This window comes from Colletotrichum gloeosporioides, assembly GCF_011800055.1.
Source record: "Colletotrichum gloeosporioides strain Lc1 chromosome Unknown consensus_50, whole genome shotgun sequence".
NCBI classification, from domain to species: domain Eukaryota; kingdom Fungi; phylum Ascomycota; class Sordariomycetes; order Glomerellales; family Glomerellaceae; genus Colletotrichum; species Colletotrichum gloeosporioides.
The window spans coordinates 1017986-1039840 of NW_025544695.1; the positions used below are offsets into that span (position 1 = coordinate 1017986).

The following is a 21855-nucleotide window of genomic DNA, read 5'->3' on the forward strand; positions in this document are numbered from 1 at the left end:
CGCCTGCCCCAACACCCATCCGACAAACATTCTGCCAAGATGGCCGTCACAGAGCTCGCCCTCCTCCAGTTCAAGGAGCTCCCGAACGAGGAGACCAAGGAGCTCCTCGACTACTGCCAGACGGTCCAGGACACCTGGGTCCTCCGCCAGAAACCTGGTCTGCCACCGAAGCGCGTGGAACGCGGCACTGCCATCCTCCAGCAGGTCGAGGACCCGAGCGTGCTGCTGCTGGCCGCACAATGGGATTCTCCCGAGGCGCACCACGAGTGGATCGTGTCGCCCGAAAACCAAAACGTCATGGGGAAGCTGACGCCGCTCATCCACCGCGAGGGTCCGCGGGCAGTGCTTTTCTTCCACATCGATGCGCCCATATTCGTCCCGGGGCAGAGCACACCGGCAGCGGCGGATGGCGAGGCAAAGACGGGGGGTGATGAAGCGGCTGCTGCCGCTGAGTCGGCAGAAGCGGGATCGAAGGACAAGGAGCCGGAAGCGCCGGCAGAAGCGGAAAACAAGGCAGAGGGCAAGAAGAAGGCCGAAGACGAGCCGCCTAACTTGTTGACGGCGCCGGTGGTCAGCGTCGGGCGCTTCGGCGTCCGGCCTGAGCGCAAGGAGGAGTTCGTCAAGAAGTACGCCGAAGCGAAGTGGGTGGTCGAGGATGCCTCGAAGCCGTACCCCGTGCGCGGCGGTTGGCGAATCGAGCGGGCGGTGGACGGCACGGAGGAGTTCGTCATGTACTGCGGCTGGTCATCGGTCGAGCAGCATAAGGCAATCGCGCAGCACGAAGGGTTCAAGGAGTGGGCAGGCATTCAGGAGTTTGTGACAGGGACGGACATCTGGCACTACAAGAGGATCATGTAGAGACGGTCTCCCTCGGTATGCCCGTTTCGACCGCGGAAGTAAACGGGCTCAGTTCGGCGAGACGAGAGGCCATTGCCTGTTCCTGGGATAGATGGGCGAGGATTGGCAGGATCAATGGCGTCAAAAGAGGGCCAGGCGTGCGCGACACACAACATGGAGAGGGAGAGAGCCCATCAGCACATGAAATCATCCCCGTCTTGCGCCTTTTTGGTGTGTTCAATGGTTGCTTTTCTTCATTGGACAAATGTCTGCTAGTAGACAGGAGACAATCCATCCATCATTGCAATTGCCTAGGTAATCCCTCGACGCCATATCGTTTTGATGCTACGGTTCTAGCTTCCTTTTTCACCTCGTCATGGTCTCTTTCGGGACATGAAGACAAACAAAAAAGGACAAGAAACCGCCTCGTTCCCAGACCGACCGGACCCAGTGTTGTATTCATGCGAAAACCGGAGGGGGACAAATCATTCCATTGGACCTCAATGTCAGGCTAACTGACAAAGTTCTAGCAACTCCGCCCCATCGAAGACATTTTTAATTCCCTTTTTTTGTGTCAAGTTATTCGGCGTGTTCGACTCGCTTATGCGGAGGCCTTGCCGCCCTTGGGGTTCTTCTTGGGAACGTCCTTGATCTGGAGCTCTATATGAGGGGGATTCGCGGTTAGCTTGCGTTCTTACAATGGTAGTTGTAGTTCGTCCTCTTCGATCCCGGTTTGCAAGGGGGGAAACGCAACAACGCCCGAGTTTGGGAAGCCGGGTGGAAGTATGCGACGGGAAAGACGTACGAGGAGGGAGGGACTGCTTGAGCTTCTCGGCCTTGTCGTTGTCCTTGAGGACAAGGGTGTAGAGGTGACGCTGGCAGCGGACCTTGAACTTGATCTGGGAGCTCTTGCGGTTACGCTTGATGCGCGCGGCTATATTTTTCAATTCGTTAGAAATCTCAATTCCCCTTTTTCTTCTCACAATCATGGAACTGAAGTTGCCGCCATCTTTCAAAACTCGTTCTCGTCGGTTCGCGGGCGGTGGTGGTGAGTGGAGGGAGTGGGAAAATGCATACAAGAGGCGTCCTTCCTGCGGGCAATCTCAATGAACTGCAAAAGACGAATTGTTAGTCAAAATTTCCCCTGGAAAAATGCTTGGGAATTGCCCGGCATAACGACGTTGACCGTACGAACCTTCTTGATATCACCGATCTCTTGAGGCATCTTGGCGGTATTGATGGGGGTTTTTGGCGACAACGAGGGGGTCTACTTGTCTGGTCGATGGGTGGTTTTGTCGTGGAACACTTTCGTGGGTGGTTTTTTGGTGTGAATTTGATTTTGTGGGATGGACCCCTGGCGCCGAACCGCGCGAGCTGCCAGGCGGGTGCACGGGCCACTGTAGTCTGTCTTGTCCTTCTGCCTCCCCTTCTGGAGCATTTCCATTCTGCGACTACGTCGGGAGATGTGCACCGATCGTGCCGACGGGCTCTGCGTGGGGCCCGACTGGCCTGGCCGCCACAGGCAGCAGCGGGTGGTGGTCCAACGTCACTGTGGCTTGACGCGTCACCTGGAGCTGTTCGCCCAGACATACTCGGCCTGTACCTTGGCACGAGTTGACGACGCTTCAACTCAATTCGGCTTGCTAACACGTTGCTATTAGTATATATATACGTGTTTTTTTTTTTTTTTTCTCGTATAAGTCTAGCCAGAGTAAATCTTGCAACAAGCCTGAGGTTCTTTCAGTTTAACCAGCAAACGCACCGCCACACCTAGTTCCCAAAATGCCCACCCCACTCGACAATGCTATGAAGTCAAAGGTGAGTCTCATGGGCCTAATCGTGTGCCTGTGTTGGCTAACATTTCACAGAATGCAGTACTCGGTTAGTTGTACCTGAAATATGTATGATCAGAACTCTTAACTGACAAATAACGAAGCATTCGGAGGCTTAGTCACGGCTGTTGCTGTATGGGCCATCTACGGCGGGGACATGTTTCCAGCAGGCTCCGATCCGACTGGCAACCCCGAAAATTGGACGAGGGAAGAGATGAGAAGATGGCTAGCAGCAGTACGAGAACTTCTCACCTCCGATCGCCCACCTTCATGCTGACATGTCGGTAGCGAAACCTATTTCCTGGGGATTCAGACACGAGGGAAGAGTTGCTTGCAAGGGTCATGGCCAATATGAGGGCCCCTAGGCGTTGACCGCGATGGACGTTGATTTCACGTTGGTGTAGTTTGGGGAAAAAAGGATGGAACTTTGATAAGCGTCATGATATAACTACTTTCCTCCTTGATGGAGGCTAAAACCACTTGCGCAAAGTGGGTAGGTAGTATAGTTATTCTACATGATATTTGGTGGAGTTTTCGCTCCAGCATGGTTTGGCATGATGCCTCTTTGATCTAATGTTCCAAAGCCGCCTACAACTCATCTCTTCCAGTGGTCGTTCCGACGGTGGGCTCGTCCTTGGTGACCTTGCCCGTGGACTTCCAGTTGAGTGCCTTGAGACGCTCGGAGAGGTGAGGGTGAGAGAAGTGGTACGTGGCGTAGACCCAGTCAGCATCCATGGTGCTGAGGTTCTGAATCTGCAGCTTGAGCAGGGACTTAGCCAGCTCAACGGAGTAGCCAAGCTTCTGAGCAAAGGCATCAGCCTGGAACTCGTACTTGCGGCTCAGGATGTTCATCAAGAGCTTAACAACAGTGTCCATGGGCGAGAGCGCATCAGAGAAGAGGATGAAACCGATAATGATGGGGTGCTCCTTGAGGAAGCCAAAGTCGGCGTACAGAGAGTTGTTGCTGATGAAAACTGAGAACAGAGTGAAGATGTACAAGAAGTGGACCTGGAGTAAATTAGTTGCTGAAAACATGCTCGTCGGCTTTAAAGTCATACCTGGGAGATGCCAAAGAGACGGGTGGTGTGACCCAGGCTCCAGTGACCCAGCTCGTGAGCCAAAACAGCCACGACCTCCTGCGTCTCGCTCTTCTCGATGAGGGTGTCGTAGATGACAATGTGCTTCTTCCAGGGAAGACCAAAGAAGTAGGCGTTGCTGTGGGCGCTGCGCTTGCTTCCGTCAATGACGTAAAGCTCGTGCAGGGGGAAGTTCAGGCTCTTGGCGAGACTCTCGACACCGGTCTTCAGCTCGCCCTCTTCCAAAGGCGACAGCTTATTGAACAGAGGCAGGATAGCGATCGGGTAGATGGTGATCATGAAGACCTGAAGGCCAGCGGCGAATAACCAGAGGTAAAAGAAGAATTGGTTACCAGTCTTCTTGACAATGGAGAGGAAACCGGCGAGAATCGGGGGGGCGATGACAAAGGCGAGCAGCTGGGACTTGATCATGTCGGTGATGAACAGCTTGGGCGTCTGCTTGTTGAAACCGAACTTTTCCTCCAAGACGAAGGTCTGGTATACCGAGCTGGGAAGCGAGAGGATCTGCTGGATGATGATGAAGGCCAGGACGAAGACGATGGAGTGCGATATCTCGCCGGTGAAGCGCGCCGGCGCGAACTTGAGCAGCAGGTTACCGGTCCAAGACCACAGCTTGGGGAGGACATCGTATTGGATAAAAGCAATATTCTGGATCTGACCCCAGAGACCGTTGACGAATTCGAATTGAGCTTTAGCGCGACCGTAGGCCTGAGACTTGTCGAAAGTTTCCTGTGAAATTTCTTGTTCGAGGACCTTGGGGGGCTTTGTCTTCTTGAGGACTTGGTACTGGCGCAACGAGAGCAGGCTCTCGAAGACGAACTGGCCGACCGAGAAGCCGAGAATGAGACGCTTCCATGGGAATAATGGGCGGTCCAAGAACCGGGCGAGGCGCTGGAGGAAATCCATCTTGCTGCCTCCGTCCTTGCTGTTGAAAATATGGCAAAGGAGGGACAGGAAATGGAGGTGTTGGTTTGAGGAAAGAGGGACAGGCTCCGGCCGTGTCGCAAGGCAATCAACCCGGTCAGCAGCAGGCAAGCTGTCCACAGTGAGCTTGGCCCCCAGACAGCCCAAGTGGGGGCCGCACAAGCTGAAGTTCGGAGCTTGCGGGAGTCGGCAGGGGTCATGATTCGCTCTAAATTCTCCAGGTTCTTTCTACGTTGACTGGCTGAAACACCCGGCGAACGCAGCGTTCCGCCCCGTTTATGGACAGAGCCCCTTTAGGTGCATGAATGGCGGCAACTCCCGTCAATCGCAAGAAAGTCGGCCGCAAAATCTCAAGCAGCTTGCCGAGGCCGATATCGAGACGTGCGAGACCTACGCCAACAGCACAGAGAAAGCACAAACGCTGCCAAAATGATGCGCCAGTCTGTCACAAGCCTGGCGAGGGTCTCCCTCTTCCGCCCGACTGTCCAGCCTGCCCGTGTGGCGCAGACTGTCTCCCAAAGGTGACGATCGAGATATGCCGAATCCCCTCCAAAGAAGCGACAAGGCTGACTGGATGCCCCTTCAGGACGTTCACCTCACTCCCCTCCCTCCGTCCTTCAATTACTCCTCTCACATCTGCCTTCCGCCGGCCAGCGATCACGCCCTTTGCCCCTTCAACAGCAAATGTCGTCGATGTCGTCCCCACCAGTGCCGTCACGCAACATCCTGCCCTGGCCTCCATGCAGCTCTGCTTCGGCCCGCGTAACACCATGAACCGAAACACGCGATTGATCCAGAAGCGAAGACACGGATTTCTTTCTCGCATGAAGACGAAGGACGGCCGCAAGATCATTGCACGGAGGAGGGCGAAGGGACGCAAGAAGCTGGGTTGCTAAGACCGTGCGCCACTTGGAAGTCTTGCGACTGTGACCGATAAAGCGAGGAAATCAGGACGCCAATGCATGCTGGAGAATCAGCATTGAGAACACCACGTCGTTTGCTTGGTGGAATTTGAGCCACGCATGCAGCACATCCGCGCGGTGTTGAATGCTGAAAGGGCGACTATTACGACTCAAGAAGATATAGAGTCGAAACTTCTCGAAAAGCGGGAAGTATTCAATATGTATCAATATGAATTCAATGTACAACAACCATCCCCACAAGCTTGCTGTACACTGGCGATTGGTTCCCGCCTTCATGTTAGCTGAGGTCCTCCGGATCAGTGTTGATCAAACCAGAGTCTCAACCAGCGGTTATCGGGCACTCGGTCCTCAGTACATTGAGAAGATGCACGTTGAGATTGAGGCGCGCAACGTCAGATAAGGCAGCCTTGAGACTTGATTGTCTACTAAGTCTCTAGAGCAGCACAGCTTTGCCGCTTCTATTTGAGGAGCCCTATGTCTGGAACGCAAACACCCGACCGAACAGAGTAAGAGGGCAGAATGAACGACAACATGTTTCAGCCGTCCACAAGAGGCCATATAATTTTCCAATGTCTGCGCGGCGATCTCTTCTGGGTACTTGATTGAAGTTTGGCTTTGGTTAAGGACGACAGTAAGTCACTAAGTAGAGACGACTGAAATGATGTTAATAGAACCGATTGTAATAACGATAGAGGCGCTTGAGGCGACGACTACAGCGACCACACAGGAAAAGTATTCGCTCCAACGCAGAGTTATAGGGCGACTCGTCCAACGACTGTACGCCAATCGCCCGCGAGTATCAAAAGCACATGCACGCCCGTGCTCTTTGTGGTCATCAACGTCTTACTGCATGTTCCAGAGGACTCGAATGTTGTTTCCCCCATCTTCTGTCGGTAGCTGGGCCCGAGAAAGAGGCCGGCTTATGCAGCCCTACCAGGGCCTAGACATAAGCGACGTGCGGATGGCTCACAGCAGTGTTCCCAAAACGGACAACGGCTATCAATAATTTCCAACCCATCTTTAAACTTCGATACCCTTGACCATGATCATCAATTGATTTCTCGAGGAATATCTAGAACACTCTGGACGTGCTCGCATCACATGATCAGACGCGGTCGGGGATCCAGGGTCCACGGCTCGAAAAAACATTTCGTCAAGGATAGCTCGACGCGTTGATTCGCGTCGAAAAAGCAATTAAGGGTCGTGGGGTGCTATCTACATTTGACTTTAGGGGTGACGACGGTGGCTACCCAACTGCTTCAGACAAGAGGAGCTCCCAACGCCTTTTAATCTCCAGCTTTCCTTCTTCCGACGTTGAACGGTTTTTGTCTCTGTCCTTGACAACCTATCCTTGCCCATTGACTTATACCATTATTCTTATCCAACATGCCGCCCAAGAGACGTTCAGACGCGAGCGACGTCTCGGACTCCTCAAAGAAGACCAAGACGACTCCGGAGGCGTCTGCGTCTTCCCCTTCGGAGAGCGAGCCTCCTCGTTGGGCCGCCAAGAGCCGCTTCACCAGAGTCTCCAACACGCGCAATTCAGACCGCGACTACAAGGAGAAGATGGCGGACGCCAAGAAGGCTTTCGAATTCATCTGCAGATGTCCATGGGGCACTAAGCGTAACCTTGGTGGTGAGGAGGAGGAAGAAGATGAGTGGGAGGACGAAGACGAGGAGGACGAGGATGAAGACGAGGAAGAGGGCGAAGGGCCCAAGCCTAAGTGCGACCTCGGCAAGACTTGTCTCTGCGAGAAGCCCGCCGCGGACCACCCTGACGCTCCCTATGTCATCATGCGCGCCGGCTACTACAAGCTCATGAACCAGCAGCCCAACGTCCAGGTCCGCGACCCGGACTTCTTCGGCATGTACACCTACAACGACCACCGTGCCTACGGCATTATCGAGATCATTCAGAACCTCGTTCTTGATTTCGATGAGGCCAGCGCGAACTGGAAGGAGCAGTGGGTCATCTGCGAGGCTCTGTCTCCGTTCATCTGGTATCTCTCTGGGGACGACTTCGCGATGTGAGTTTCATTCTCAACCAATGTCATATACACGGTACTAATGTCATAACAGGTGTGATGACGGCGACTTCGCCAGCCTGACAGCCAAGCTCATTGGCACTCTCTTCCTCTACATGCTCGCCCGTCTCGAGCGCATGGGTTTTATGAAGCCAGACTCCGAGGTCCGCGACCTTGGTATGGTCATGGCCGGCTTCATCAAGTGTGCCCAGGCTTTCCGCGGCTACTCTCTTCTGGAAGACGATGACAAGACCCGCAAGTCAAAGGCGCGCCCCTTCGTCTATGTGCCCTCCCACTTCGACAGCTACGTCGCCGCCTATGCCGCGAAGTACAACATCAAGTTTGGCGGCGTTAAGGCGCTCAAGACCCTTCTCGACGATGTCGACGAAGATGTTGACCTGCCCACGGAGAAGGACGGTGAAGACCCTTGGGGCTTCAAGGCTGCCCTGAAAGATTATAAGGCCCACCGTGGCAAGATTGGCGGCGACGCTCTCGACATCACCGGTTGGTCGTCGGCGGAGCGCAAGCAGCATGCCTTCCGTAAGAAGGATCCGCTACCCAAGGACATTCTCGACGGCCTCAAAGCCGGCGAAGTGATTGGACTCGCCTGAACTTGAATGGCTCTATTGATTGCCATTGTATATCCTCATGTTGAGGTCGTGTAGTTGTATGTTATTGCAAGCGAAGGATACCACATCGAATTGTAGACCGTCTTTTTGGATAGAAATTACGGATTGGAAATGTATTATCACTTTAAGAATCAAACATTAGACAGGACTGGTGAGACCTCCCTCGCACGACTTGGAGTCGGTATAACACGCCAAAAACAAGCGGTCACTCGCGTCACCGATCCAAATCTTGTACCTGCCCTGGGTGTTGGGGATAACCCAGTTCTGGCTGACCACATCCCACACGCTCAAATCCTTCCTCGTCAACTGCAGCTGCACCGTGGTGCTCTCACCAGGCGCCAAATTCTTGGTCTTCTCAAAGTCTCTGAGCTGGATCACCGGGGTCTCGGGTCCGCCACTAGGAAACTGCACGTACGCCTGCGCCGAGGCCTTGCCCGAGTATTTGGACCCGGTGTTTGTGACCTTCACGGAGACGGTGAACATCACGTCGTACAGCGCAGGGTTGCCGCCCTGAGCACCGCCGGCCGCGGGGCCGGGCTTTTGGGTGGTGCTGTAGCCCGGAGGGTACGGGTACGTCTTGGTCTTGGCGTCCTCGACGGCCTGCTTCGCCTCGCCCTCGGTGCACCAAGAGTAGATGTACCGGAAGATCTTGTTGAAGCCGGAGGGGACGACGCCCTCGGTCCAGTCGGGGATGGGGGCGTCGTACACCAGCACATCACCCTTTGCAGGGCGCGCGGGAGGGGTGGCGCTGAGGGCTCCGACGGAGCTGATGCTTGCGTCGGTGAAGGAGAAGTTGGTGTAGCTGAGCCCGTGGCCGAAAGCGAAGCGCGGCTTGATGCTGTTCTTGTTGAGATAGCGGTAGTCGATGTAGAGACCCTCGGTGTACGTGTCCTGGGGCTGGCCGGTCGAGCCGCCGGTGAGCTTCGTGACGGAATCGGGAAGGTCAGACTCCTGCCTCGTCATGCTGTACGGCAGGTGGCCGGAGGGAGAAGCATCGCCGAAGACGACGTTCGCCAACGACTCGCCAGCCTCCTGGCCGGGGAGGTGGGCAACGAGCACGGACTTGACGCTGGGGAGATCGATCCAGGAGTCGACCACGATTGGACCGACGGTGTGGATCACCACGACGACGTTCTTGTACTTGGCGGCGGCGTCCTGGACGAGCTTGTTGCCGTTGTGCCAGGCGTCAAGTCCAGATGAGCTCCGGTCACCGTTGTTGCCTTCGACGACGTACTGGTTCTCTCCCGAGTCGGAAGTGATGAAGACAAATGCGACATCGTTGTCGGTGGGCGTAGGGACTGACGGGAAGCTGTCGGTGTTGTAGAATGTGACGTTGCTGGCTTTCTTCTTGAACGCAGTGATGGGGTCGTCCAGGTAGACATAGTCAACGGTTCCGGAACCCCAGCCAATACCGAGCGTGCCCTTGTTGCAGCTCCTATCGGCACAGGCATTAGGTCCGTCAGAGTTTGTCTGGGCATCAGTGCCGAAGACCTTGACCGGGGCCGATGTTGTAATGGGGAGAAGGCTATCCGCGTTCTTAAGCAAGGTAATGGCCTCCTGAGCAACCTGCCTAGCAATGAGGTAGTGGTCGTCCTGAACTTGCACCATCTCGTTGACAACGCCGCTGGGGCTGAAGGGCCAGGCTCCCGGATACAGCGGCCCCTCGCGATCGCGGGTGCCCGTGGCGAAGTTGAGCTTGGGGAAGCCCTGGTCTTGGCCCATCTGATACCAGGTTGCCACGATTCTCGTGGTCATGTCGTTGAGACGGCTCATGGGGACAGATCCGTTGAGCACCGACCTCGTGAGGTCGTACATCCAGTAGCTGTAACCGAATAGGGGGATCTGGGTGTCGCCAGGCATGTTCAGGTCGAGACCGGCGAGAGCAGAGTCGACTCCGGACATGTGGGCCAGCCAGTCAGACATCACGGTTCCTTGGAAACCGAGCTCGTCTTTCAGGATGCCGTTGATCAGATAGCTGTTCTGGCTGCAGGCGGATCCGTTGACCTATGGTGCTGTTAGTTGACGTTGCCAACAAATGACTTGCTATCTGCATACCGCGTTATAAGCCGTCATGACGGCGCCAACTCCTTCTCGAATGCCGTCTGCAAACGGCCAAAGGTACAACTCATGCAGTGTACGGTCATCTGTTAAGCCGGTTAGCATCTGGAGTCTGCTACAAAGCCAGGCGGTCAACATACCAATGTTGGAGCTGTAGCTCTGCTGGAGCGTGTTGTACATGCGGTACATCTCCTGCTCGTTTCCAATAAGATGCTTAATCGTAGCAATCACACCTTGCTCCTGAACGCCCTTAATGGTCAACGCAGCTGCTTTGCCTTGCAGGACGGGGTCGGCGCCGAAGCCTTCCCAGTTTCGACCGCCCCTCGGCTTGCGGCCGATGGGACCCACGCTTGGTCCAAGATATATGTTGGCGCCTTTGCCACGGAACTCCTTTCCCATAGCCACTCCTCGAGCGTACATCAAGTCCTTGTCCCAAGTGGCCCCGGTGGTTATACCGGACGGGAACACCGTGACGTTGTCGGCCTGACGGACGCCGGTGGCTGAGTCTGCGAGACAAAGCTGAGGGAAGCCAACACGCTCGGCGCTGCCCGTATTACCAACGCAGCGACTGTGCAGGTTAGTTGATGTTCGCGATGTAGACGGTCGAGTACGTACCCTGTAATGTGTTAGTCTAGCGCACTTCATGTTGAAACTCTTTCACGTCTATCTTACCCATGAAAATGCCGGAGCCAGAAGTGATGTTGGTCTTCTCAGCCAGCGTCATCCTGTCAACGAGAGCTTTCGCCCTCTCATAGCTGTCTGCCCAATCCGCCGTCCAGCCACCGAACGGCGCTGGGTAGTAAGACGCCGCAACATAGCCGGCGGGAACTTGCCTGACATCGATTGCAGCGGCATCACTCCACGACACCTGGCTCGCAAGCGCAACAAGGGCAAGAGACTTGATGCCGGCCATGGTGTTTGCCGACTTGTTCCGAGCTGGGGTGCTGATTAAAGCACTGGCAAAAACACACGCACAGAAACGGCAGCTCAACGCAACGAAGGGAGCAGCAGAGCAAGCTGGCAAACACTTGCGAATGGTATCGCGGCCATTACTACTTAACTTATACAAAAGTCGGGCAGAGTGGACACACCCACTCGCGCAGATCTCCGGCGCCCGTGCCAGCACAAGATCCGGCGCCCTGCTTTCAATCTTTCAATACCATGGTTGCATTGCACTTGGGGTAGCGCCCATCCTCATGACTCTCCCGTGGGCTCACATCTCAGAACGCTTCCCCTTGCCTGTCACAAGGGAGAGCTGGCAGCGGGCAGCAGGAAAAGGGGTGGCCCGCGAAGCTGAACTGCGACAAGCAAGCGATCGCCCCTTGGCGGCGCATCCACGATGTATGTGACTGACGTCGTCCACGAAAGCACACAGCACACAACACACAGCCGTGTATGTGTGTGTACCCGAGCTGATCGGGGGCGGAGAGAGGTGTAATGTCACGATAGCAACCGAAAGGGTCCATGAGCATCACGCAGGCACATATAGGACAAGCCAAATATTGCAACGCATCAAGGTTGCGGCCTGTTCCTTTCGGGCAGCTGGCTTGGCCGTGAAGTCGGGCCTATGCGTGACCAAGAGATAAGTGTAGTGCGGCCGATCAGCATGTCGCGTAGAGCGTAGCGTTAGAGTAGAGACTAAAGAAGAGTCGGTAAGCGGTATTCGCAGAGGGGTGGGCAGGGGACGTCTGGCAGAAGGCGGGGAAATGTGACCCATAGGGAACCATTCAAAGACGTTTCTAGAGCTTGGGATTCAGTCGGGTGAGGGACCGAGAGTTGCTGATTAGCTGGCTGGCTCGCTCGCTTCGGGCGGGAGTTGGTGCGTGGACTAGTTGGGGGTTCAACCTGGAAGCGAAGCGGCATTTCGTGTGTGGACGTTTGGGGGTCGCGTTGCGTTGCGTTGCCAGTGACCGGAGGAATCTTCAAGTCCGTTGGGGGGAAAAACATACTTGGGAATAATGCGGTGGATATCATGAGATTAGGGGAACATGGACAGACGGACCCACGACCGAGGCCCAAAGCAATGACAGGTCCGGAGACGTTAACCGTAAATGTCGACATATTCCGTAAGGGGTGACAATGATTGCAGATCTCCCCCATTGCTGGAGAGATGCGAGGAATACGCGCAGCGCTGAGTGCACGCGGCCGGCTGGGGGGATGATCATCATCCATCGAGCGGTCTCCTCTAGGAAGGCCGACCTCTGATCCGGCTCGGCTCCGAAGCGGGGAGAATGGAGTGGGCGAAAGGTCAATCACTGTTAAATCTGCATGCTGGTGTCGCATTGCAGCCGTGATCAACTGAGCAAAGCTGGCAGTTTTTCTTGATAATAGTGCATGCGCAGCGGTGGAAATGGGTGTGTAACCACGGCGGTAGAGGTGGGAAACATCTTGACGCGTGACCACCGTTTTTTTTGCTTCCCATGTCTTTATGGTCGGGCATACAGCTCTAATGAGACTAGAACGACTTAGAAGCGAACGAAGCGAAGAGCTCCAAGCGGTTGGAACCCCCAAACTCGGTCCGGCAGCGGGGACCAAAAACAGGGAACAGGGATGACACTGCACAGATTTCGGCTCTTGACTGCACGGCAGACCAGGTTGATTGGTGTCGATACCGGCGTAATTGACTCACTGTATTTCTTATTTTTTGCGTTATTGTCGCGCAGGATGAAGAGCGAATACATAGTATCATCGAGATGTTAATCATGGCGTGGCATTGATGTAGTTGGATGCGACATATGACAGCGGTTGAGAAGCTGTCGTGTGGTGTGTGAGTGGTCACCTAGTCAGCTGTCGGTGATAGTAGTTGCAGATAATTGACTCAAAGATTGGATTGTAATTGCAGGGGAGATCGGGAAAACCATGCCGGAGGTCGAAGCAAGATTCAGTGTGTAACCCTCAGATCAAGCAGCTAGTCGAGGTAGCTAGCTGTCCGTCAACTTCAGATGGCTTCTAACCTCGTTGAGGCAAGACTCAGGGCGAGCAGGCTGAATGTCTCAACCCCGCGTTGTTTTTGGTTACCTCGTGAACATCTGATCTACAGGCACCAGAAAGAAGGATGGATGGGAAAGTCAGAGATGGGTGACTGTGAAAGAGGGTTGATTATAGGTAGGCGGTGGATGTGACGAGAAGGAAGCTTCGACTGGCTGTAAGATAAAGCGGTAAAGCAGGATGACATAGCTTTGCCGCCGAGCCAAGCCACTACTCACGTCTATTTTGCGCCGCTCTCTCGCATTGGCGTTGCATCTGCCACACTTTTTTAGCTGCTGCGGCTTCCCGTCTTCAGCCAGATATGCATACTCTTTGCACGATCCAACTTGGCGTCACTTCTCATCAGCCATTCTTGACGGGCAACGTGCTCAGCTCACCGAACGCCCGACCTGCTTACTCGAATCGTCGGAGTCCGATATGAGCGCGGCCCGCGTGATGGCACGAGAGGGACGAGAGGGGGCCCCCTCATCATCGTGGGCGCTACCATAGCACCAATACACCGCAACGAAACATGCAAAGAGGGGTGAAGGAAAAAACAACGCGTCGGTATTACGGCTCTTTTATTGATTAGTCTGATGGAGAAACATCGAGTCTCGATCCGACTTTGATGTAAAAGGCAATGATTTTGTTGAGCATCGGCGGGGACCTCGTCCGGGGGACACCAGTAACCAGCATCAGCAGGCCAGGGATCGATGATGGATCGTTTCTTCTAGCCAGGAACCCGAATAAACAGCCCGCCTCGTTCGACCGCAAAGGGCCACCGGTTCGCCGTTGACCAGGACCCGGTGCTCCAGCTTTTGCCGTTGGCCTCGTTTTTTACACCATCGATTTGCACGCTATTGTTTCGACGACACCCAACAGAAGTGGGAACTGCCCAGCTACACCCCGGTTTTGCGCTTCGACAAGTCCACCACCTAATCGACGTTGTTCAATAAGCGGCAAGCCCACTCACCGCGCTGCTTGGCTCACCTTGGCTCACGTGGCGCCTGATGCGACCCCAGCTTCTCAGACTGATTGCTCGAGGCAACTCTCTTTTCAAGTTTTTGGCCCTCTGTCTCTGTCTGGCACACTCTACCACTGCTATTTTGAAGAGAAGTTCAAGGGGCTCTTGATGGCCCGTTGAAGGTTCGCACGGGCGTCTTAGTGTGTGTTACCATGTTACCGTCCCTCCGTCTCCGCGAGATGACATTCCATCTCACCCACGTGGGTTGCCTCGAACATGATTCAAGTCAATACTATGGTAAGCAATTCTCCCTCTTTGGGCACCGACTTCTGTGTGCTTCCAGTTCCACAACTGTGGTTAATATTGTTCAGGGAACAAGGCCTGATACGCCTGCCATCCGATTGAGGGCCACCTGATGGCCAATGCTGTGTCTCTCCCGCACGTTGGACCCCGGCTCCAGCCTGGGACTGGGACGTCTCGAGCCCGCTTCCCTGCCGATGGAGGCGCCGTCCCCAAAGACGCCAGCCATTCCCATCACCTCTCCAGTCTCCTCCCCATCGCGACTGGCGCTTGCTTTCCCAATGCCGATTCCCGTGGGACCTGTGCCTGGCGCGATCTCTCCAACATGCGGAGGACTTGCCGGAAAAGAGCAAGGTCTGGCTTATTGTTTGCTCTAGTGCGAGATTTTTGCTCACCTCACCGGGCGTCCACGCAACGCCGATGGCCGATGTGATTCGGCCACGAGGCCCAACCTCTCCGGGCAACTTGTTGGAGGCAGAGTGGATGTGACTACGGAGAACGGACTCTCACCGCAACCCTGGCAAACTGCACCAGGGGTTACGACTCGCTGTCGATCCACCATGGCCTCTACACCCTGTTGGCGGGCTTCTTCAACGGCATCTTACCTTACTTCGTATGTATAAGTTGTTTGCGGCTGCATCATGAGGGTGCAGGTTTCCCCTCGATCTCCTGTCCGGTGTGCCCTACGAGCGAGTTCTCGAGAGATCCCATCACTGTTGCCCTGAGTCGTTGCTCTGTCTCTGTCCAGCCGTCACCATGTTGTCCAAGTTGGCCCTCATTCCTCTTCTGTCCGCCGCCGTCTCGGCATCTCCCATCGATGTCCGCGCCCCGGTGACCGACCTGAACGGCAGAGGTAAGCTCCCATATAATGATGCTTCTTGCTCTTTCAAACGACCATCAGACTAACAAAAAGCAGCCGTTTCAATCACCTCTGAGGACTTCGCCAACCTCGAGTTCTACACACAAGTACGGACAAACCTCCCAACACGTTCACCCCCCAGACCCCGAGTCTAACACACATTCGTGCAGTATGTCCAGTCGACAGGTTGCAACAGCGACGCCGCTGCCGGCGCGAGCATCGTCTGCAGCTCCGACGCCTGCCCCTCCGTCGAGGCCAACGGCGCCAAGGTCGTCGGCACCTTCTCCGGCCCCGTCTCCGGCGTCGAGGGCCTCGTCGCCACCGACCCCGTGAGGCAGAACATCGTCGTCGCCTGCCGCAGCTCCCACAACGTCCGCAACTGGATCACGAACCTCCTCTTCGGCTTCGAGGACTGCGACTTCGCCGACGGCTGCAAGATCCACTCGGGCTTCTCCAACGCCTGGGACGAGGTCAAGGACGAGATCATCGCCTCCGTCCAGGCCGCTAAGGCCGCCAACCCGGCCTTCAGCGTCGTCGCCACGGGACACTCCCTCGGCGGCGCCCTCGCCACCATCGCCGGCGCCGAGCTCCGCCGTGAGGGCTACCCGACCGACATCTACACCTACGGCAGCCCCCGCGTCGGCAACGCCGCCTTCACCGACTTCGTCACCGTCCAGGCCGGCGCCGAGTACCGCGTCACCCACGTCGACGACCCCGTCCCCCGCCTGCCCCCCATCTTCCTCGGCTACCGCCACACCAGCCCCGAGTACTGGCTGTCCACCGGCAGCACCACCACCGTCAACTACACCATCAGCGACGTCAAGATCTGCGAGGGCGACGCAAACACAAAGTGCAACGGCGGCACCTTCGGCCTCAACATCGACGCCCACGGCTACTACTTCAGCAAGACCGGCGCCTGCAACACCGACGGCTTCGAGTTCCGCGAGAGGGAGGAGGAGATTTCCGACGCCGACCTCGAGGCCCGCCTCAAGACGTGGGCGCAGATGGACGTTGAGTTCTCCAAGGGTCTGGGCTTTTAAGCAATCAACACAAGGAGCGACGACGAGTTGAAGGGGAGCATCAGGGCAACATCATGACCGTGTTATGATTACAAACGGCAGGCAGGCAGGCAGGAAGCGGGCTTCTGGAGTTTTTGGGATGGAAGCAAGGACCTAAAAGATACCACTTGAGGACGCGGGGGAAAAGGGATGTAAACGTCCTCGTGGCTGGGGCACTATCATCGTTCAGATGATGTTATTCACGTATATAATTTTTGTACTACTAATCCACCAAACAATTGCCCGGCGCGCTCACAACGTATTTCTCCCATCCTCCTCCCATCAGTCAACAACTTCCACCGCGATGGTCAGTCCCAACGGGGTCCCGAGCCTTCCACTCGCTCACATCAGGCTGCGCTTACGAAACGCGCCGTCGGTTTGATTCCGGGGCAAATGCATCTGAATGACTCGCCACAATATTGCGCAGAGAGGCGAAAGCTGACGATAAGACTGGGGTCGTGGTTACCAATTGAGCGCGGCTGACCTAAATCAGGGCCTTAACGAGAAGAGTAAGTGTTTCGTCTTCTAGGGTCCCAGAAAGGCATGGCTTTTGTTCCATGTAAATGAGCTGCAACGTCCTGCGCTTGGCAAAGTATCGAAATAAAGTTGCAACCGTTCACCTAAAGGTGTGGAACCATCACCAGCACAGCACAATCCATGGATGCTACCTAATAACTGGACCCGTCGTCCAGTTTTCCATTGTGAGATATTGTGGAAAGCGTCCTTGCTAAGACTCTATCTAGCTGAATGCAATTCTGAGAGTCATACTCATACAGGTTTATAAAGTGCCACTCCATGATAGCAGCCACAATGCTGCCGTAGAAAGGGGTATAACGAAAACGACGAATGCTCGATCCGGGTACGCCCCAGCCGAAGCCAATTCAACCTTTCTTTCCTAACGCCCCAAAGAAACCCCAAAAATTTCTCGAAAGAGAACACTGGAAAAGAGCTGTAAGCTAGGTCATTTAAGAGCCTCGGAAAAGGAACTGCATGTCCTCCGGACTGAGGGACTCCATTGCTTTCTCGTCGGAGTTGACAGTAGAATTGATCATGTTTGTCTTCTTCTCCTGAATCAGAACCATACGACTCTCAACAGAGTCTTCGATGCAGAGACGAGTGATGGTGCAAGGACGAGTTTGACCGATGCGGTGGCAGCGGTCCGCGGACTGCCATTCCGCTGCAGGGTTCCACCAACTGATAATCGGCAAATCAGCAAAAGCCAACAAGTCGGGGCGAGGGACAGAAAACTTACGGGTCAACGATGAAGACACGGGATGCCTCAGTGAGGTTCAGAGCCACGCCACCGGCTTTGAGAGACACCAGGAAGCATTCGACCTCCGGCTTCGTCATGAAGCAATTGATGGATGCTTGACGCTGCGCGGGGCTCATGCTACCGTCCAGCATCACAGTGGTAATGCCAGCGCGACGAAGGCGCCACTCAATCAACTGAAGCATAGACGAGAACTGCGAGAAGATGATGGACTTGTGAGAGGCGTTGTTGGAACGCAGCTTGTGGAGCTCATGAACAAGGAGCTCAATCTTGGAAGAAGATGTCCAGTTCTCCATCTTGATGCGGTTGATGATGGACGACTTCTTGACTTGTGTCTCATCCTGCTCGATTTCGGGCTGCTCAAGATCGATCGCCAAACCAATGTGGCACTGCGGGCAATCAGGCTGGTCAGACTGCATCAGATAGCTTCTAGCACACGCACGGCAGAAGTCGTGCTTGCAGCGGCTCCTGATTGCATCTTCGGCAGCCTCGTCACAGATACAGCAGACGAGAGTGTTCTGGCCACCCTCGGCGTTCTTCTTGAGGATGAGATCGGGGTGATCGGCGACTTGTCGCATCTGCATAATGAGTCCGAAGATGTTGGCGTAGTTGTTGAGCAAAACGCCCTGGGAGACGTACGTCTCGAACTTGCGCTGACCATTGGTCATGATACTGTTGGCGAAGTCATTCTCCACTTCGCCAAAGAACTGTCGGTTGACGTAGATCTCCTTGACTGGAAGCTCCATCGCGTTGGTATGATCCTTCTTCTGGCGACGAAGCATGATACGACCGGTCATTAGACGAAGCTTCTCGAAAGCCTCGGCCCCCGGGCCATAGTTGCCAAACTTCTGGATGGGGTTGAGAAGCTCTTGGTTGAAGACGGACACATGCTGCATACCAGCATGATTGCAGCTCTTGCAGCGGTGGTCATCATCCAGGCTCCATTCCAAGCCAGCACAAGGGCATTGCTTGCACAAGTAGGACGCGTATGGCGTAATTTCGAGAAAGCGAATCAAAGAGAAGAATTCGCCGATGCGGTTCTGGAGGGGCGTGCCAGTCAAGCACCATCTGTACTGCGTCTTCAGAGCGAAGCAAGCCTTGGCCGTCATGGTGGTTCGCACCTTGATGCTGTGAGCCTCATCGAGAATAACGCGGTGGAAGTCGATCTGGTGAATCAAGCTCTCTTCCTTGTGAATGCCGTCCTTGCGGGTGAAACCCTTCTCTTGCTTGCGGAACATGGACTCCAGGCTGTTGTAGGACATCATGATGACATCAAACTTCTTAAGCTCTTTGAGGGTCATCTGCTTTGCCTTGGCAAGGGAACCATGGTAAACGAAAGTCTTCAGGGTGCCGTCGGTGTAAGAGGCAATTTCAGCCTGCCATTGCATCAAAGCGACCGGTGGGACCAGAACAAGAGAGGGCTTCTTAGCAGGATAGTCGGACATTATCAACGACACTGCTTGAATGGTCTTGCCAAGGCCCATCTCATCCCCAAGAAGACCACCCTTGTAGTCCGTCTTCTCCATGGCGATCATCCACGCGACACCCTCGAGTTGGAAAGGCTTCAGTTGACGAGAGATTTGCGCTGGCTGGGCGATCTTCTCAGGCTTTATGGGAGGCAGGGCCCGTAGCTCATCCCACATGGTCTTAATCTCTGGATGGTGCAGCTCGAGCCTGTTACGCTCCATCCTGCCTCGGCGACGAGAGCCGTGCTGATAAGCGCGGCGGTGACGTGACTGTCTGGCGATGGCGGCTTGCAGATCACCATTGTCATTTTCGTTGTCGTCGCTCGACTCGGTTGTGACAGAGGCCTCATCCGTGTATTCATCCTCGTCGATGCTGGATTCTGGAAGCATTTGAGGACTAGAACGGCGCGTGGACTGTCTGGCAGACTTCTTAGCCGGCTTCTTGACAGGTTTCGACGTCTTCTTTGGAGGACCGTAAATGTCCTCCGAGTCGCTATCTTGGTTGGACAAAGACAATTCCGACAGAGAAGAGTCAGAGTCGTCGGCGATATTGGAGGTCTTTTGCTTCTTTGTGGCAGGCTTCTTGGCGGAAGCTGCGTTCTTAGGACGGCCACGACTTCGTGCAGCAAGAGGCTCATCATCGGAATCTGCCTCACTAAGGCCAGCAGCGGAAGACTGGACAGTCTGTGACTTCAGGTTGCGTCGACCGCGCAGCGAGGTATCCGGCACGAGCGGAACCTCAGAGTATTCCTCTTGCTGCAATCGCAAGGCGAGATCAGCATCAGAAACACCAATGGTGCTCTTGTCATTGATCTTGTTGTCTTCTTCCGTCTGGAGGCGGCCAGCAACGATGGGATCAGGAGAGCTGTCTGAGTAAAGTCCGTCATCTTCGCTGTCCCCAAGCTCGAAACGCTTGCGCTTGGGCTGGGCAGAAACACCAATGGTGCTCTTGGAACCTAGCTTGCTGTCTTCTTCCTTCTGGAGGCGGCGAGCAACGATGGCATCAGGAGAGTTGTCTGAGTAAAGTTCGTCGTCTTCGCTGTCTCCAAGCTCGAAACGCTTGCTCTTGGGCTGGGGGTTGAGTGAGTACTTGCTATGTCGCAGAGCGCGCTCGCGAGAGAGATCCGCGGCAGTTGGGAGTGCTATCTCGAAGTTTGCAGCTGACTTGCGAGAGCGCGTGGTCTGCCTCAAGCCTGCACCAGCTGCTACAGACGGAGCGGGGGTAGCGACATTGCTGGTGGCGGGGGTCGAATCCTCGCTAGCTGAAGTAAAATCGGCAGAGGCTGCAGCAGAGGGGGCCGAGGAGACGGACTCGGCGGTGGCAGCAACCGATTTGCGAGGTCTGCCGCGACCTCTAGGGGCAGCAGTGGGTGTTGAAGTGTCAATCTCGGGAGCTTGGGGACGTGACAGATTCTTGGATGAAGCAGATCTTGTGAGACGACCAGTAGTGGAGGCTAGGTCGGGGGAATCTGAAGATCGTGTTAGTATTTCGATACTAACATTGCCTCTGGTCGCACAGCATCATCTTTTTGAGATGGAAGATGGAGTTGCGATAAAAAAAATAAGAGGTTCAGATTGGGGTACTCACTGGTTCGGGTGGAAGCCAAGCTCTCAGCAAGAGAAGGACGACCACGACCACGACGGCCGGTCATTTTTGCAGGTGTATTTTTTGGCTCGGACTTCCGGTCGAAGAAGCAGGAGATGACGGGAGTCGTGATCTCACAAGAAAAGGATGAAATAGCCTTCTCAATAGTGTGATTCGCGCGGAGGTGAAGGTTTGACACCGGACAGACAGAAAAGTTGGGATGGGGGAAGGGCGGGACAAAGCTCGGGATGTGTGTGTGGCAAACCGCAGCGTCTCAGTCGCTTATCGCCGAAAGTGAGCACCCTGGCTGGTACAGCTGCCGGTTGACAGATTGGGCCGTGGGAAGGGGAACTGTGACGTGAGTAGCAGGAGCAGGAAATTGCTGCAGTCTGCGGTGGATGCGAGAAAAAAGGAAGAAGAAAAAGAAGATGGGTGATGGAGAAGAGTGAGTGGTGAATGGCGATTGCCACCTGTGTGCTGCTACTCCTTTTTGTCCAAGCTGAAAGGCCAATCGCAAGAGGAAAGTGGGAGAGAATCTGGAACGCGCTGAGAGCAACCCCAGAAATCGGCCACACGAAAAAAGAGGACCCTCTACGCGCAGTCACATGACCTTCCTGAGGTGCTGTCAAGGGAGGAAGGCGTCTAGAAGTGTGTGTCTGCCTGAAGTTTGGGCTTAGAAGGGTTAGCTGGTGTGCTGGTCTCTTTAAGCCTGCAGGGTGCTTTGAGTACCTACCCAGGCGGTCGAAAGCAAATGGAAGAATGGAAGCATGCAAGCACTTAGACGGCCTCCGTTGGGTGGATACTGCCGGACTTTTTACAATTCAATTGCCTCTCAAAAATTGCAAAAGGAGGATGTTTCTGCATTTCAACCTTCACATATTGTAATCGCAGCAAGAAAACCTTCAGTCGAACAGCCTGCTACCAAAGAGTGATGACGCTTCAAGCTTCAGAACAACCTCTCGATCTCCACGCCCCTGAAGCTCCAGCAAAGCAGTTCGATTTGGGGCGATCGATCACCCCGGCCGGTCCCCGACGTCTCCGGTGCAGTGGCTCCTGCCCCAC

General features: G+C 55.0%; 9 protein-coding genes across 9 annotated transcripts; 5 read left to right on the forward strand and 4 right to left on the reverse strand.

Annotated features, from left to right (window-relative positions):
- Positions 1-39: 39 nt before the first annotated feature.
- GCG54_00000788 (uncharacterized protein) lies at positions 40-858 on the forward strand (the record flags this gene model as incomplete). Its single annotated transcript, XM_045400920.1, has 1 exon — positions 40-858. One exon carries the CDS (start codon positions 40-42, stop codon positions 856-858), a length of 819 nt encoding a protein of 272 aa, XP_045263593.1.
- Positions 859-1438: 580 nt separating this feature from the next.
- On the reverse strand, positions 1439-2062 carry GCG54_00000789 (60S ribosomal protein L38; the record flags this gene model as incomplete). Its single annotated transcript, XM_045400921.1, has 4 exons — positions 1439-1497; positions 1643-1771; positions 1915-1948; positions 2033-2062. 4 exons carry the CDS (start codon positions 2060-2062, stop codon positions 1439-1441), a joined length of 252 nt encoding a protein of 83 aa, XP_045263594.1.
- Positions 2063-2804: 742 nt separating this feature from the next.
- GCG54_00000790 (uncharacterized protein) lies at positions 2805-3034 on the forward strand (the record flags this gene model as incomplete). The annotated part of the gene is made up of 2 exons (XM_045400922.1): positions 2805-2904; positions 2958-3034. 2 exons carry the CDS (start codon positions 2805-2807, stop codon positions 3032-3034), a joined length of 177 nt encoding a protein of 58 aa, XP_045263595.1.
- Positions 3035-3257: 223 nt separating this feature from the next.
- Positions 3258-4852, reverse strand: GCG54_00000791 (CAAX prenyl protease 1; the record flags this gene model as incomplete). The annotated part of the gene is made up of 2 exons (XM_045400923.1): positions 3258-3677; positions 3728-4852. The coding sequence occupies 2 exons, from the start codon at positions 4850-4852 to the stop codon at positions 3258-3260; spliced, it is 1545 nt and encodes a 514-aa protein (XP_045263596.1).
- Positions 4853-5119: 267 nt separating this feature from the next.
- Positions 5120-5586, forward strand: GCG54_00000792 (50S ribosomal protein L34; the record flags this gene model as incomplete). Its single annotated transcript, XM_045400924.1, has 2 exons — positions 5120-5211; positions 5277-5586. 2 exons carry the CDS (start codon positions 5120-5122, stop codon positions 5584-5586), a joined length of 402 nt encoding a protein of 133 aa, XP_045263597.1.
- A 1413-nt stretch (positions 5587-6999) lies between these two features.
- GCG54_00000793 (uncharacterized protein) lies at positions 7000-8248 on the forward strand (the record flags this gene model as incomplete). Its single annotated transcript, XM_045400925.1, has 2 exons — positions 7000-7640; positions 7693-8248. The coding sequence occupies 2 exons, from the start codon at positions 7000-7002 to the stop codon at positions 8246-8248; spliced, it is 1197 nt and encodes a 398-aa protein (XP_045263598.1).
- Positions 8249-8404: 156 nt separating this feature from the next.
- Positions 8405-11237, reverse strand: GCG54_00000794 (putative beta-glucosidase F; the record flags this gene model as incomplete). Its single annotated transcript, XM_045400926.1, has 5 exons — positions 8405-10270; positions 10322-10410; positions 10465-10807; positions 10882-10940; positions 10997-11237. 5 exons carry the CDS (start codon positions 11235-11237, stop codon positions 8405-8407), a joined length of 2598 nt encoding a protein of 865 aa, XP_045263599.1.
- Positions 11238-15311: 4074 nt separating this feature from the next.
- GCG54_00000795 (Lipase) lies at positions 15312-16454 on the forward strand (the record flags this gene model as incomplete). Its single annotated transcript, XM_045400927.1, has 3 exons — positions 15312-15408; positions 15472-15521; positions 15585-16454. The coding sequence occupies 3 exons, from the start codon at positions 15312-15314 to the stop codon at positions 16452-16454; spliced, it is 1017 nt and encodes a 338-aa protein (XP_045263600.1).
- Positions 16455-17437: 983 nt separating this feature from the next.
- GCG54_00000796 (DNA repair protein RAD16) lies at positions 17438-20860 on the reverse strand (the record flags this gene model as incomplete). Its single annotated transcript, XM_045400928.1, has 3 exons — positions 17438-17666; positions 17725-20677; positions 20797-20860. The coding sequence occupies 3 exons, from the start codon at positions 20858-20860 to the stop codon at positions 17438-17440; spliced, it is 3246 nt and encodes a 1081-aa protein (XP_045263601.1).
- Positions 20861-21855: the final 995 nt, after the last annotated feature.